General features: G+C 44.2%; 1 protein-coding gene across 5 annotated transcripts in view; it reads left to right on the top strand.

Annotated features, from left to right (window-relative positions):
• Positions 1-17650, top strand: part of ppp2r3b (protein phosphatase 2, regulatory subunit B'', beta) — a 60528-nt gene that overhangs the window by 40996 nt on the left and 1882 nt on the right. For 2 of the 5 annotated variants that reach the window (XM_021578652.2, XM_021578656.2), the window contains 9 exons: positions 5245-5347; positions 11238-11312; positions 11544-11630; positions 11851-12007; positions 12646-12694; positions 12942-13031; positions 13164-13339; positions 15491-15609; positions 15724-15830. In XM_021578652.2, coding sequence (XP_021434327.1) covers positions 5245-5347; positions 11238-11312; positions 11544-11630; positions 11851-12007; positions 12646-12694; positions 12942-13031; positions 13164-13339; positions 15491-15609; positions 15724-15830 — 963 coding nt within the window. Of the gene's footprint in view, positions 1-5244; positions 5348-11237; positions 11313-11543; positions 11631-11850; positions 12008-12645; positions 12695-12941; positions 13032-13163; positions 13340-15490; positions 15610-15723; positions 15831-16177; positions 16242-17650 lie in introns of all 5 variants that reach the window. The other 3 variants (XM_021578654.2, XM_021578655.2, XM_021578653.2) reach the window with 3 other exon arrangements.

Consider the following 17650-nt stretch of genomic DNA (forward strand, 5'->3'; position numbering starts at 1 on the left):
CGGATTGTCATGTGCCTTTTACTGAGGAGTGGCTTCTGTCTTGCAACTCTACGTAAAAGCCTGATTGGTTGAGTGCTGCAGAGATGGTTGTCCTCCCATCTCCACAGAGGATATCTAGAGTTTTGTCATAGTGCCCATCAGGTTCTTGGACACCTCCCTGACCAAGGCCCTTTCCCCCTGATTTAAGAATAATGGAGACCACTGTGTTCTTGGGGGCCTTCAATGCTGCAGAAGTGTTTTGGTACCCTTCCCCAGATCTGTGCCTATGGACAATTCCTTCGACCTCATGGCTTGGTTGTTGCTCTGTCAACTGTGGGACTTTTTATATAGACAGGCGTTTGCCTTTCCAAATCATGTCCATCAATTGAATTTACCACAGGTGGACTCCAATCATGTTGTAGAAACTTCTCAAGGATGATCAATGGAAACCAGATGCACCTGAGCTCAATTTCGAGTCTCATAGCAAAGGGTCTGAATACTTATGTAAATAAGGTATCTGTTTTTTTTTTTTTATACATTTGCTAAAATTGACAAACTGTTTTCGCTTTGTCATTTATGGGGTATTGTGTGTAGATTGCTGAGGATTTTTATTTATTTTTCCATTTTGGAATAAGGCTGTAACGAAACAAAATGTGACCCGATTCAGGATACTAGGCGTATGTCGCAAGTGAATTGTTTGAACGTATAAAAATTGGTATTTATCAAAATGCGTTTTTTGGCAGAATTGCCTTCTCAAACATGTGAACTTTCATGTGCCTTAATATCAAACTTGTATGCCATCTCTAAATACGAATAAAATGGTTAAATTACGAGCCTAGTTGGTTTAGTCACAGAAAAAGTAGTAAAACTGCATAAATCTAATGTCAAGTTAAAGTGTACTGTTAACTAACTTACGTTAGCTGGCTGTCTACCATTGTGTATGCTCTCCACTTTCTGGGGGACCGAGTTTTGATATCAGTGTAATTCGAGTATGATAGCTAAGGAGATGGAGAAAACAACACCAGTCTGGATTACATCTTCAAACTAAGGGCAACCATACATTGCATCAGACCGGATTCGCATCCAACCATGATGAATGGTAAGACAGTCTAGCTAGCTACATTTTCAGATATTACATGTTTCTAATTTTGACAGAAAATGTTTCATTTCAAGTGTGCTGTTAGCTAGCTAACGTTAGCTGTCTGGGTCACTAGCTAACTTTGTGTATGATCTTATTATTTGTATATCAGACACATTTGCTTGACTAGTTATAGCCATAGAACTGGTTGGTTAGCTACCTGCAGATTCATGCAGGGTAGTAACATGTGTTGTGATTATGGAATAAAATGTAAAGAACTTCCTTGGACTCTATGTAAACTATGGAAACTACATATCCTGAGGCTACATTTGTTGTAGCTGGTGATTTTAACAAAGCTAATCTGAAATCAAGGCTCCCTAAAAAAAATTCAGCATATCGAATGCGCGACCCGGGCTGGCAGCATTCTTGATCATTGCTACTCTAACTTCCACGACGCATACAAAGCCCTCCTTTTGGCAAATCTGACCACGACTCAATTTTGTTGCTCCCAGCCTATAGACAGAAACTAAAACAGGAAACGCCCGTGCTCAGGTCTGTTCAAAGCTGGTCCGACCAATCTGATTCCACGCTTCAAGATTGTTTAAATCACGTGGACTGGGATATGTTCCGCATTGTGTTAAGTGCATTGGTGGTGATGTACCCACAGTGACTATTAAAACCTTCCCAACCAGAGACCGTGGATTGATGGCAGCATTCGCGCAAAACTGAATGCGCGAACCACTGCTTTTAGTCATGGCAAGGCAACCGGAAACATGACCGAATACAAACAGTGTAGCTATTCCCTTCGCAAGGCAATCAAACAAGCTAAGCGTCAGTATAGAGACAAAGTGGAGTCGCAATTCAACGGCTCAGACACGAGACGTATGTGGCAGGGTCTACAGTCAATCACGGATTACAAAAAGAAAACCGGCCCCGTTGCGGACCAGGATGTCTTGCTCCCAGACGGACTAAACAACTGCTTTGCTTGCTTTGAGGACAATACAGTGCCAATGACACAGCCCGCTACCAAAACCTGCGGGCTCTCCTTCACCGCAGCCAGCATGAGTAAAACATTTAAACGTGTTAACCCTCGCAAGGCTGCCGGCCCAGACGGCATCCCTAGCCGCGTCCTAAGAGCATGCGCAGACCAGCTGGCTGGTATGTTTACGGACATATTCAATTAATCCCTATCCCAGTCTGCTGTTCCCACATGCTTCAAGAGGGCCACCCTTGTTCCTGTTCCCAAGAAAGCTAAGGTAACTGAGCTAAACGACTATCGCACTCACTTCCGTCATCATGGAGTGCTTGGAGAGACTAGTCAAGGATCATATCACCTCCACCCTACCTGACAACCGAGACCCACTCCAATTTGCTTACCGCCCCAATAGGTCCACAGACAGACAACACAATCACACTGCCCTAACCCATCTGGACAAAAGGAATACCTATGTGAGAATGCTGTTCATCGATTACAGTTCAGCATTTAACACCATAGTACCCTCCAAACTCGTCATTAAGCTTGAATCACTGGGTCTTGACCCTGCCCTGTGCAACTGGGCCCTGGACTTTCTGACGGGCCTGCCCAGGTGGTGAGTGTAGGAAACAACATCTCCACAAGGGTGTGTTCTCAGCCCTCTCCTGTACTCCCTGTTCACCCATCACTGTGTGGCCATGCACGCCCTCCAACTCAACCATCAAGTTTGCAGACAACACTACAGTGGTAGGCTTGATTACCAGCAACGACGAGATGGCCTACAGGGAGGAGGTGAGGGCCCTCTGAGTGTGGTGTCAGGAAAATAACCTCACACTCAACGTAAACAAAACAAAGGAGATGATTGTGGACTTCAGGAAACAGCAGAGGGAGCACCCCATCTGTGGAACGTTTTAAGTTCATCGGCGTACACATCATGGACCAACTGAAATGGTCCACTCACACAGACAGCGTGGTGAAGAAGGTGCATCAGTGCCTCTTCAACCTTAGGAGGCTGAAGAAATTTGGCTTGTCACCGAAAACACTCACAAACCTTTACAGATGCACAATTGACAGCATCATGTCGGGTTGTATCACCGCCTGGTATGGCAACTGCTCCGCACCCAACTGTAAGGCTCTCCAGAGAGTAGTGAGGTCTGCACAACGCATCACCGGGGGTAAACTACCTGCCCTTCAGGACACCTACATCACCCGATGTCACAGGAAGGCCAAAAAGATCATCAAGGACAACAACCACCCGATCCACTGCCTGTTCACCCGCTCTCATCCAGAAGGTGAGGTCAGTACAGGTGCATCATAGCTGGGACCGAGAGACTGAAAAACAGCTTTTATCTCAAGGCCATCAGACTGTTGAACAGCCGTCACTAACATTGACTGGCTGCTGCCAACATGCTGATTCAAATCTCAAGCCACTTTAATAATACAAAATTGGATGTAATAAATTTATTACAGTTCAGTCACTTTAAACAATGCCACTTTATATAATGTTTACTGCATCTTGCCTATGCCGCACGGCCATCGCTCATCCATATATTTATATGTACATACTCTTATTCATCCTTTACACTTGTGTGTGTGTGTGTATAAGGTAGTTGTTGTGAAATTGTTAAATTACTGCACGGTCACACATTTCGCTACACTCGCATTAACATCTACTAACCATGTGTATGTGACCAATAAAATTGAATTTGATGGTCCATTGTTTAGCTAGCTAGATAGATGTCTTTAAAAAAAACTGTCATTTCACTGCAACTGTTGATAGACCCACTAGCTGGTAAACTCGCTCTGGCTATCTACTCTGATTTTAGACCAAGGGTAAGATAGTCTAGCTAGCTTCATTTTCAGATATTACGCGTTTCTAATTTTGACACAGTATTTTCATTTCAAGTTCGTGTACTGTTGGCTTGCTCCCTAACTAACGTTACGTTATGCGTTGGGATTCATTGTCTATCTAGCTAAATTTCTTAACAAAATAATCTTGTTTTAGCGTGCCAGAGTGCAGAATAACTGATGAATTGTTGAACGCTCACCACCTGTTGCATATGTCCGGTGTCAGTAAACATCAACAAAGCGTAATTCAATTGTTGCCAGCAGCACAGTTACAGTCACCAATGCTCTGGATAACATGAAAACAGCCTAACCAGCTCTGCTAGGGTGAGTAATATGGTCCGAGTGGGGTGTTCTCTCATTATGTGTCTGGAAGTAGCTAGCCAATGTTAGCCAGGTAGCTTGGGTGCTTGACTGTAGTTGTGAGGTCACAGCTTTCAGATCAACCCTACTTATTGGCCAGAGCGTCCAGTGTGTGCACTCAGAACGCGAAACACTCTGTATTTACGAAAGGACAATCTGACAGCACAGTTGCAGTCACCAAAGCTCTGGATAACATAACCGCCTAACCAGCTCTGCTATGCCGAGTAATGTTCAGTGAGCTGTTCTCTCTCCCTTAGGTGTCTGGAAGTAGCTGGCAAGTTAGTACAGAACGCTCGGCTCAACCCTTAAAGAGATGGGTGGGGCTATGGCTTAAGAGGGTGTGAACAATGCTGAATGGGTGTAGACAATGAAGGGTTCTTCATAGTAGAACCAAAACATTGAAATACGGTTTTCTCAAAAGTGAATTTATAAATTGATCAACTTTCAAAGCAGAATTACTTTCCCATTCATTCCTCAAATGGAGTGTATGATATACCATTTTGTAGTTCTGAGTCTCTACTTTTATCCAATGTAAAAAACAGAATTTCAAATGTTGCTGCATAAGACCGAATCCAGGTGGTGTCACAAATGTGGAAAAAGTAAATGGGTCTGAATACTTTCCGAAGGCACTGTGTTTCTCTTGGGTAAAGTAAGATGTACTGTACTCTACTAGACTGTTCTCTTGGTTGTGTGTTGTAAGCGTACTGTTTTAATAATGTGTGAGTCTCTAGAGAATTGGAGTGGAATGGCCTCTGACATTACCTCATGGCTCTGAGGGGGTTCAAAAAAGAAAGTTCCATTATGTCATCATCACTGCTGTAACACTCTGAGCCTGACCCAGCGTCATTTCAGAATCCTAATTTCAGAATGTATTAACCCGCACTGCCACTTCAGAGGTGAATGATTTCAGACTCGCTCTGAAGTGTTCTCTGATGGAGAGAAAAAATAGGGAGAGAGCGAGACCCTGAAAAACCCTGAAACCATATGTTCCCTCTTTCCTTCCCAGAATGCTGCAGACCTGTCATGACGATGTGTCTAAGTTTGTACACCTCTTGGCCAAACCTGGCTGTAATTACCTGGAACAAGAGGACTTTATTCCATTCCTGCAGGTACAGAAACACCACACACACAGCCATCCGGGGAGAGAGAGTGGGATTCTAGTTTGGGGATAAGTGCTGGGCAGCAGCGTATTACTAGGAAGAGAAGCAAGGGGGGGGTTCTTTGGGGCAGGGCAGGGGGAGAGGGGTATTTTGGGCCAGTGGTAGAGTTAACATGAGGACTTCATTCAGTGGTGTTTCATACTGAACAGAAATATAAACCAATATTTAAGGTGTAGGTCCCATGAGCTGAAATAAGAGATCCCAGAAATGTTCCCTACACACAAAAAGCATAATTCGCTCACATTTTATGCACAAATTTGTTTACATCCCAGTTAGTGAGCATTTCTTCTTTACCACGATAATTCATCCACCTGGCAGGTGTGGCATATTAAGAAGCTTAAACGGCATGGTCATTACACAGGTGGATGTTGCACAACACAATGCCACAGATGTCTCCGGTTTTGAGGAAGCATGCAATTATTATTTTTTTTAAACCTTTTTATTTAACTAGGCAAGTCAGTTAAGAACAAATTCTTGTTCAGAACAAACTGAACGACAGATTTTTACCTTGTCAGCTCGGGGATTCGATCTAGCAACCTTTCGGTTACTGGCCCAACTCTCTAACCACTAGGTTACCTGCCACAATTGGCATACTGACTGCTGGAATGTCCACCACAGCTGTTGCTAGAGAATTTTATGTTAATTTCTCTACCATAAGCTGACTTCAATATCGTTTTAGAGAATTTGGTAGTACGTCCAACCGGCCTCAACACCGCAGATGATATAGAACCAGGCCAGGCCAGGACCTCCACATCCCAGCTTCTTCACCTGCAGGATTGTCTGAGACCAGCCAACCGGGCAGCTAGTGAAACTGTGGGTTTGCACAACTAAAGAATTTCTGCATAAACTGTCAGAAACTGCTGCAGGGAAACTAATCTGCGTGCTCGTCGTCTTCATCGTTGTCTTGACTTGACTGCAGTTCCGCATTGGAACCGACTTCAGTGGGCAAATGCTCAGCTTCGATGGCCACTGGCACACTGGAGAAGTGTGCAATTCACGGATGAATCCCAGTTTCAACTGTACCGGGCAGATGGCAGTGTGTGGGCGAACGGTATGCTGATGTCAATGTTGTGAACAGCGTGCCCCATGGTGGCGGTATGGGCAGGCATAAGCTACGGACAACCAACACGATTGCATTTTATTGATGACAATTTGAATGCACATAAATACCTTGACGAGATCCTGAAGCCCATTGCTGTGCCATTCATCCGCCGGCATCACCTCATGTTTAAGCATGATAATGCACGGCTCCATGTTGCAAGAATCTGTACGCAATTCCTGGAAGCTGAAAATGTCCCAGTTCTTCCATAGCCTGCATACTCAGACATAATCACCCATTGAGCATGTTTGGGATGCTCTGTATTAACTTCGGACAGCCATTGAAGAGGAGTGGGACCACATTACACAGGCCACAATCAACAGCTTGATCAATTCTATTCAAAGGACATGTCTCTCTGCATGAGGCAAATGGTGTTCACACTTGATACTGACTGGTTTTCTGATCCATGCCCCTACCTTTTTTAACTATCTGTGACCAAAAGATGCATATCTGTATTCCCAGTCATGTGAAATCCATAGATTAGGGTCTAATGAATTCATTTCAATTGACCGATCTCCTTATATGAACTGTAACTTATAAAATGCAACAATTTAAAATATTTTACTGTTTGTTCAGTGTAGATTTATCAGAGAAGTAACTGTACCTTGTATTTATTCTATTTATACCCTTTATAACAAATAAATTGTACCAATCACATCCCTGAGTTGAGCATTGCTGTGCTGGCCATTTGTGTAGGGCTGTGCTGTGCTGGCCATTTCCGGGGATAGCCTGTCTGCAAGGGTTTTCTGGCACCTGACAAGTGACCAGGAACCAAAAATCTCAAATTTGAGCTCATTAGAACAAAGGACAGATTTCTAGTGGTCTAATGTGCATTGCTCGTGTTTCTTGGCCCAAGCAAGTCTCTTCTTATTGGTGTCCTTTAGTTGTGGTTTCTTTGCAACAAATCGACCATGAAGGCCTGATTCAGGCAATGGACTGTCGTTTCTCTTTGCTTATTTGAACTGTTCTTGCCATAATATGGACTTGGTCTTTTACCAAATAGAGCTATTTTCTGTATACCAACCCTATCTTGTCACAACACAGCTGATTGTCTCAAACGCATTAAGGCACACCTGTTAATTGAAATCCAATCCAGATGACTATCTCATCCAGCTGGTTGAGAGAATGCCAAGAGGGTGCAAAGTTGTCAGCAAGGCAAAGAGTGGGTACATTGAAGAATCTCAAATATAAAAGTATTTGATCACTTACCAACCAGTAAGATTTCCGGCTCTCACAGACCTGTTAGTTTTTTTTAAGAAGCCCTCCTGTTCTCCACTCATTACCTGTATTAGCTGCACCTGTTTGAACTCGTTACCTGTATAGAAGACACCTGTCCACACACTCAATCAAACAGACTCCAAACTCTCCACAATGGCCAAGACCAGAGAGCTGTGTAAGGACATCAGGGATAAAATTGTAGACCCTCACAAGGCTGGGATGGGCTACAGGACAATAGGCAAGCAGCTTGGTGAGAAGGCAACAACTGTTGGCGCAATTATTAGAAAATGGAAGAAGTTCAAGATGACGGTCAATCACCCTCGGTCTGGGGCTCCATGCAAGATCTCACCTCGTGGGGCATCGATGATCACGAGGAAGGTGAGGGATCATCCCAGAACTACACGGCAGGACCTGGTCAATGACCTGAAGAGAGCTGGGACCACAGTCTCAAAGAAAAACACTACGCCCGTCATGGATTAAAATCCTGCAGCGCACGCAAGATCCCCCTTCTCAAGCCAGCGCATGTCCAGGCCCGTCTGAAGTTTGCCAATGACCATCTGGATGATCCAGAGGAGGAATGGGAAAAGGTCATGTGGTCTGATGAGACAAAAATAGAGCTTTTTGGTCTAAACTCCACTCGCCGTGTTTGGAGGAAGAAGGAGGAGTACAACCCCAAGAACACCATCCCAACCGTGAAGCATGGAGGTGGAAACATCATTCTTTGGGGATGCTTTTCTGCAAAGGGGACAGGACGACTGCACCGTATTGAGGGGAGGATGGATGGGGCCATGTATCGTGAGATCTTGGCAAACAACCTCCTTCCCTCATTAAGAGCATTGAAGATGGGTCGACCCGAAACACACAGCCAGGGCAACTAAGGAGTGGCTCCGTAAGAAGAATCTCAAGGCCCTGGAGTGGCCTAGCCAGTCTCCAGATCTGAACTCAATAGAAAATCTTTGGAGGGAGCTGAAAGTCTGTATTGCCCAGCGACAGCCCCTAGACCTGAAGGATCTGGAGAAGGTCTGTATGGAGGAGTGAGCCAAAATCCATGCTGCAGTGTGTGCAAACCTAGTCAAGAACTACAGGAAACGTATGATCTCTGTAATTGAGAAGTACCAAATATTATGTTCTGCTTTTCTGATGCATCAAATACTTATGTCATGCAATAAAATGCAAATTAATTACTTAAAAATCATACAATGTGATTTTCCGTCTCTCACAGTTGAAGTCTACCTATGATAAAAATTACAGACCTCTACATGCTTTGTAAGTAGGAAACACTGCCGATTTTGCAGGTTATCAAATACTTGTTCTCCCCACTGTATACACGTGTACACACACACACACACACACACACACACACACACACACACACACACACACAAAGTAAGAGAAGCTTAGGCGATTTGCCGGAGGCATGTTAAGACACCAACATATATTTATTTATCCTTGTCAGATACTACTGCGTCTATAGGCGTACAGTACAGAAGGGGGCATTTTCGATCAGAATATGTTTTATATTGTTACATTATATGAGTAACTGGTAGGCTTTAAATATTCTTCCTCACCTCATTCAACTGTCGGAGTCAGTTGGAGTGCCGGTGTGCACTGCCTTCACATCATAGGCCTGCAGTACAGTAGGCCATTAACCACACTGCTCCAAAAGTTTCTAAACTTTATTAAGGTAATATCAAAAGCAAGTCAAGCCATTGTTTCTAGGGAAAATACTAGCAGAATATTATATTGCGGCAAACACAACATTAGATTAAACTTAATTTGGCCAGAGAAAATGGCTCAACAGAATGAAACAAAACATTTGCGAACTGGTTTAAAACTTTACAAAAGTTTTGAACAGGCTATATTGCAGCAATTACCAAGACAGGCTAGTGCCTACCTTACCCAACAAATGAAAGCAATAGGCTAATGATATTTATTTTACAACAGGTCTATATTATAACTTACCTTAAATATGGGCGCACACAATTAAAATGACAGATCTTAGTTAATTTAGCACACACATGTCTCAACAGAATGAAACCTAACATATTTTGAATATTTAAATAACTTGTTTAGATGAATTAAAATGCCTACAATAATGATATAATAAAAAATGTAAAGTTCCAAAAGCATCCTACCTGAATAGCGAGTTGTACAGTAGCCTGCATTTGTTCTCGCCAACCTTCTTCTCATCTTTGAGATGATATTAAAACATTTCCATGCAGAGGACATTCCCCTTGTAAACTTTACACTATAAGCATACTCTCAAACTTTTGTTTTAATTAAATGAGAAAGTCCATCGTAGCAATCAACAATAGCCTCGTCTCTCGCTCTCTCCTCAGCAGCAGATGCATGCATGCATGCAAGAGTGAGAGAATGGTGCAAAAGTGCCAAATCGGAGTGTATGACAGGATCGGCCAAAAATTGTCAATTACTGGCTAACGTAAACCCTGCTGTCTGCCTACCTACCTGGTGGTGTACCGTATCTGCCCCAAATTGGGCTGATTTATATTCATGCTGGCAGAACCGTCTGGGCCGTGACAAAACACCCGTTAGCATACCGGGAGGAGCTGCCTTCTGACACTCACCGTTTAATTTGTATTGCGACGCCGGGGCGAATGGGCTCTGACTGTTGTGATGAATGAAGGAAGGATTGGCGCCGAGTAGATGTGACTGTCCCCGGCAGTTTCCTCACCCTGGTGATTTATGGATTTTTCTATTATTTAATTTCTCACAGGAAGGGTTAAGAGGGAGGAGTGGGCGCACCGCAGTCTGCCTCAAAATAAAGCTATTTTAATTTCACTGCTGCCTTCGCATTTACATCAACGTTTAGTTCCTTTCACCCATCTGACAGAGAGGGGTTAAAAAAACGACAGGGGGCATGAGTGATTTTCATGGCTTGGATAAAAGTACAGTTCATTGGAGATTCAGCTCACCAGTCACCACATGAAAGAATCTGTGTGTGGTGGTCCAGCATGGAGAATATGAGCAGCTATATAACAGAGCAGGCCTCTTCTCCCATTCGTCTCCTATTGTTTCCATGGTCTCAATGTCTCCACGATGTCCCCTACTCATGCCGGCCATTTAAAGGGATAAGAGTCTGTTAGATGCTTTCATACTTCAAAAGTGCAATTCAATTGTCCTCCCAATTTAGATTCTTCCCATTCATCTGCCATTGCGGTCTGCGTATTTCTCCTAATGCATAGCTGGATCTACACAACAGATGGAGCGGCTATATGGATGGGCGCTGCTTGACATTAGGCCACCTTTTTGAAGTTCCAATACATCTTGAATATGGTGTTTGAGCTAGTCAAGCCCTTTCAACATCTCTCCAACAGGCAGAGCAGAAAATGGTGTCTGTCTTTCTGCTACTAACTCCCCAGAGTCCCCAGAGAGTGATTTGACATACTGTTGTATGTTTGATTGTCTCTCTGGCGCTTGTCTTGTGGCAAGGCCCAGTTAGTCCTCTGGACCTCTCCCCAGCCTTGTTGTAAATGTTATTAACCTCCTGTCTGTGTTGTTCAGGATGTGGTGAACTCTCACGCAGGCCTGGCCTTCCTGAAGGAGGCGTCCGACTTCCACTCACGCTACATCACCACAGTAAGTCATTATACATACCACACCAAAAGACATTTTGGCATTTTTTAATCCATACCACTTGGTATGTCTACAGAAGTTAGCGTGTGATGTTGAATGTAATATCAAATGTGTCCTATCGTGACTGACTCTGAAGCCTTTTTGTCATATACAGATTTTTTTCTGTGTCTGTGGATGAGTTGAAGTGATCTTTTGAGTGTTCTGGAGGCTATTAAAGCTGTGTGTTGTCTGCAGGTTGCCCAGAGGATATTCTACAATGTGAACAGGTCATGGTCAGGCAGGATCAGCTGTTCAGAGCTCAGGAAAAGCAGCTTTCTCCAGGTAGGAAGGGAGCTTTGAGGTGGAACTGATCAGTTGTCACATCTACAGTAGTGCTGTGAGTCGGATGAAGATGGGGCCCACCCTCTTGTCGAGTCTACTTCCTCCAATTTTTTTTCCCCCATCAAGGCAGCTTTTTTCCTCATCACTATTTCTGTTAAAAGTGCTAAGTCACCAGTGATTTGATTTGGCTGGTTGGTTGATGAATTGATTGGTCCAACAGAACGTGGCCCTGCTAGAGCAGGAGGAGGACGTGAACCAGCTAACAGAGTTCTTCTCCTACGAACATTTCTACGTCATCTACTGCAAGTTCTGGGAGCTGGACACAGACCATGACCTATACATAGACCAGAGAGACCTGGCCCGACACAACGACCAAGGTACACAGAAACACACACACACGACCTCAACATAGTTAAAAGAGAGCTAAGGTGTATGTCACGTAGCGGGATATAGAGAGTTCAAACTAAATTCTGAATTAAGGATAACCGTTGAGTTGGAAAGCGCTAGCTTCGTGACATACCCCTCTGGTCCGACACAAAGACGAAGGGGTGTGTGTACGCACACACGCACACACGCACAGAGAGAGAGAGAGAGGATTACCAAGGCAACCTTAATGTTCAAGTGGAGTCCAAGTGCTTTTGCTCCCACACACCACTCCATATGTTCCTGGTCATGAAGGAAACAGGAAAGGAAGATCAATGGGGCAATAGGCCTAACTCGTCCACCCACCCACCCCCCAAATGAATGTCTTGGTTGAATTGGATGACGCCATGTCTGGCTCCATTTATTAGTCCTGTAGATCTCCCCTACAAGCAGAATCACTGTATTTATTGTATGGAAAAGATAAAGGAGAGGTTAACAGTTACATCATTCACTTTACTTCCCAATGAGCTGGATTTATGATCTGTGACTGGATCACATCTATAACGAAAGACCTTGTACACAGTAACTCGCATCACATTGTTATCTTGCGTAGTTTGTAAAAAAAAAAACTTTTTTCTCCTGTTTTGTCCAGCTATCTCCCACAAGATGATTGAAAGAATATTTTCTGGGACAGTTACCAGGTAAGAGACATGAACTAATGAATGGCTGTTATGACGTTCCACATCGACTCCTTTCACTGAGTTGAGGTTGGCTTGGGTCCCCTGTGTGTTTTTCCTTAGATAAACATTTCATCTATTATTGTTTAAAGCTCTGTGTTGCTATTTGCTAGAAATAAACAAATATTCCCTGCAAATTAACTTTGATAGAATTGAAGGTGAAGTTGGAGTGGCGTGTTTGAGTGTTGCCCTACCATCTCTCTCGTCACAGGGATAGACGTCTGCGTAAAGACGGCAGGCTGAGCTACGCTGACTTTGTCTGGTTCCTCATCTCCGAAGAAGACAAGAAGACTGACACCAGGTACTACACACAGTAACACCAGTCTCACATTGGAAACAAAATAGTCGCCCACCCCTCTCCATATGGAGTACTGACTTGTTGGTGATACCACTCTATCCTGTGTCTCTATCCTGTCTCTTTCTCCCTCCACAGTATAGAGTACTGGTTCCGGTGTATGGACCTGGATGGGGACGGTGTGTTGTCTATGTACGAGCTGGAGTATTTCTATGAGGAGCAGTGTGTGAAGTTGGAGACCATGGCAATCGAGCCCCTGCCCTTCGAGGACTGTCTCTGTCAGATGCTCGACCTGGTCAAGCCGGAGGTCGAGGGTCAGACACCTAAACGCAAATTATAAAATTGTTTCATCGTGACATGCAGACAATACATACGTGTTAGTAATGAAGTAAAGAGCTAGCATGCACACACACCAGTACATCACAGAAACTGCTACAAATAGTGATACATTCCTGCGCTGATTGAAAGACGGACTAATCAAAGGGTTCCAACCTCTTTACGTATTTACAATTTATTTGACAGCACCGTCAGAAATGAGAGAAAGAGCTGCATGTAGAGGGACAGACAGATGAGACGGGCCGATTCACAGCCACGTTGCCAGGGGTATTTAGACACCTTACGTTTTCCACATTTTGTAACATTAGTCTCATTCTAAAATGTATTAAATTGTCCCGTCCCCCCCGTCCCCTCTCAATCTACACACAATACCCCATAATGACAAAGGAATAACAGGTTTTTACAAATGTTAGAAGATAAATAAAAAAGTTAAATTAAATATCACATTTACATAAGTCTTCAGACCCTTTACTCTGTACTTTGTTTAAGCACCTTTGGCAGCGATTACAGCCTCGAGTCTTCTTGGGTATGACGTTACAAGCTTCGCACACCTGTATTTGGGCAGTTTCTCCCATTCTTCTCTGCAGATCCTCTCAAGCTCGGTCAGGTTGGATGGGGAGAGAAGCTGCACAGCTATTTTCAGGTCTCTCCAAAGATGTTCTATCGGGTTCAAGACCGGGCTGGTTCACTCAAGGACTTTCAGAGACTTGTCCCGAAGCCACTCTTGGCTGTGTGCTTAGGGTAGTTGTCCTGTTGGAAGGTAAACCTTCACTCCAGTCTGAGGTCCAGATTTTTATCAAGGATCTCTCTGTACTTTGCTCCGTTAATCTTTCCCTCGATCCTCACTAGTCTCTCAGTCCCTGCCGCTGAAAAACATCCCCGCAGCATGCTGCCACCACCATCCTTCACCGTAGGGATGGTGCCAGGTTTCCTCCAGATGCGACACTTGGCATTCAGGCCGAAGAGTTCAATATTGTTTTCATCATACCTAAGAATCTTGTTTCTCATGGTCTTAGAGTATTTAGGTTGGGCTGCCATGTGCCTTTTTACTGAGTAGTGGCTTCCGTCTGGCCAATCTACGACAAAGTTCTTGTTGGAGTGCTGCAGAGATGGTTGTCCTTCTGGAAGGTTCTCCCATCTCCACAGAGGAACTCTGGAGCGCTGTCAGAGTGACCATCAGGTTCTTGGTCATCTCCCTGACTAAGGCCCTTCTCCCCCGATTGCTCGGTTTGGCCGGGCGGCCAGCTCTAGGAAGAGTCTTGGTGGTTCCAAACTTCTTCCATTTAAGAATTATGAAGGCCACTGCGTTCTTGAGGCCCTTCAATGCTGCAGACTTTTTTAGTTCCCTTCCCCAGATCTGTCTCGGAGCTCTTAGGACAATTCCTTCAACCTCCAAAGCTTGGTTTTTGCTCTGACATGCACTTTCAACTGGGACCTTTTTATATAGACAGGTGTGTGCCTTTCCAAATCGTGTCCAATCAATTGAATTTACCACAGGTGGACTCCAAGTTGTAGAAAAATCTCATGGATGATCAATGGAAATAGGATGCACCGGAGCTCAATTTTGAGTCTCATAGCAAAGGGGCTGAATATTTAAGTAAATAAGGTATGTTTTTTACTTGTAATACATTTGCAAAAATGCTAAACCTGTTTTCGCTTCGTCATTATGGGGTATTGTGTGTATACTGAGGATTTTACAATATGGCTGTAATATAACAATGTGGGAAAAGGGAAGGGGTCTGAATACTTTCCGAATGCACTGTGTGTGGTCCGGAGTTGGTACTCCAGCACACGACTATGAATGCTAGCCTAGTTTGATGTCACAAGAAGCTGTAAGTTCCAGCGCGTAGCATTTTTAGACCGAAGCTTTAGTAAATTTGCTAACACCTTCCCTGACCTGGGTGAAAAACACATACTGTATGCCACAACTAAACTACAACTGAACATGTTTGAGGTGTTTGATTAATTTTGAGAAAAAATAAACTACAGTATTGGTTCCAATGTACCAGGTAAACTAAATTAAGCTCAGCTCAGGTATGACATTTATTTGACCTAGTTTTGGAGCACCACTAAATCTTGAAAAGCAGCTGAATTGGGCATAAAAAAAATGAGATTTCTATTCTGCCCAGGAAAGATCACCCTACGGGACCTGAAGCAGTGTAAGTTGTCTCACATCTTCTATGACACCTTCTTCAACATCGAGAAATATCTGGACCACGAGCAGAAAGACCCCTTCTCTGTTGTAAGGGTAACTATTGACTACGACAGGATGTTATTATTGCGCAGGGATGACATATGACCTCAGGGCCTGAGGCCGTGGGGGATGATGGATAATGGAGTTTTGTTGGTTGTCTTTTGTAAGGAGGCTGAGACAGAGGGCCAAGAGATCTCGGACTGGGAAAAATATGCAGCGGAGGAGTACGATATCCTGGTTGCCGAGGAGACTACTACTGATCAGTACAACGACGGGTAAGACGGACGGACTGACTACACTCAACCAGTGTTCTATAGTTTACTGGACAGGTTCGCAGAAAGCCTCTTGTTGATTTAATGACAAATCTCTCATCTGTTTCTGTAGAGGAGAAAGTCAATAGTTGAGTTCAGTTGGTTAGAGGACTGACTGCTGTCCTGAAGGATAATTTGTCCTTTGACCTATTCTGCAGTAGGAAAGCCAGGGTTAGATCATCACTGTAGATGATATGTATGCCAAGTGTTTCTTTGTTATGGCTTGACTTCAGGAGGATTGCGTAGAATGATTATAGGGGGGCCAGTGTGAGGGACCAGGCTGTTAACAGGCAATTGTGTGGTGGTTTTAGGAACACCACAGACTTCTAAAGACAAGCTGGGTAGGATGAGGGAGAGGCTGCTTTGCCTGGCCAGGTAAGAGACCAGGGTGTCTGTCTATCCTCAGGGTGTAGGCTCTCTCTCACTCCTTCACTCCTCCATGCTCGCTCAGTTCCAATTCCACCCCTAGCCTCTAGGTACATTTCTAAAATGATTGGATAGGTAGTAGTGGGTAGGTACATGGTAAGCACTCTACCGTGTCCTCTGATAAGCTTGGGTGTATTTTTTGCCATAACTACACTCTTTCTACACTGTTCTTTCAACACCTAGGACATAGGGAGGTAGGTAGGGGCTACAGGCTGATGTGGAATTGATAAGGCAGCTGTTTCAAAACCAATCCCTTCCTCAGCACTCTGTGGAACTCTTCACCATCAGTATTTTCCCTCCTGTTGTTGTTGTCCTCACCTGTTCATCTCTTGAATGATGCTCCTCCATGGAGTTGATCCCTGCATATCTACTGTACCACTTTTTGTCCTGTCTCATGTAGATACTTTCCACGTGGCTACCCCTACCCTGGCCAACAGCTCTGCATCCCACCCCACACACACACACAGCAATTTGCCCAAGCTTCCCCCACTTCTCCTTCACCCAAATCCAGATATCCTACCTTTCTAAAGTCTTTGAAAGCCAAGATAACAGATCACTGACCATTTCAAATCCCACCGTACCTTCTCCACTATGCAATCTGGATTCCGAGCTGGTCATGGGTGCACCTCAGCCACGCTCAAGGTCCTAAACGATATCATAACCGCCATCTTCATCGACCTGGCCAAGGCTTTTGACTGTCAATCACTGCATTCTTAAATCGGCAGACTCAACAGCCTTGGTTTCTCAAATGATTGCCTCGCCTTGTTTACGGGGGTGCCGTAATTCTCGGGCCGACTCTTTTCTCTGAATATATCAATGATGTCGCTCTTGCTGCTGGTGATTCTCTGATCCACCTCTATGCAGATGACACCATTCTGTATACTTCTGGCCCTTCTTTGGACACTGTGATAACAAACCTCCAGACAATCTTCAATGCCATACAACTCTAACTCCGTGGCCTCCAACTGCAAGTAAAACTAAGTGCCTGCGCCCGCCCGCCCGTCTAGCATCACTACTCTGGACGGTTGACTTAGAATATGTGGACAACTACAAATACCTAACTGTCTGGTTAGACTGTAGACTCTCCTTCCAGACTCACAGTAAGCATCTCCAATCCAAAATTCAATCTAGAATCGACTTCCTATTTCGCAACAAAGCCTCCCTCACTTATGCTGCTAAACGTACCCTTGTAAAATTGACTATCCTACCTATCCTCGACGATGTAATTTACAAAATAGCTTCCAACACTCTACTCAGCAAATTGGATGTAGTCTATCACAGTGCCATCCATTTTGTCCCATGTACTACCCACCATTGCGACCTGTATGCTCTCGTTAGTTGGCCCTCGCTTCATATTC

This window comes from Oncorhynchus mykiss, chromosome 22 (assembly GCF_013265735.2).
Source record: "Oncorhynchus mykiss isolate Arlee chromosome 22, USDA_OmykA_1.1, whole genome shotgun sequence".
Lineage (NCBI taxonomy): Eukaryota > Metazoa > Chordata > Actinopteri > Salmoniformes > Salmonidae > Oncorhynchus > Oncorhynchus mykiss.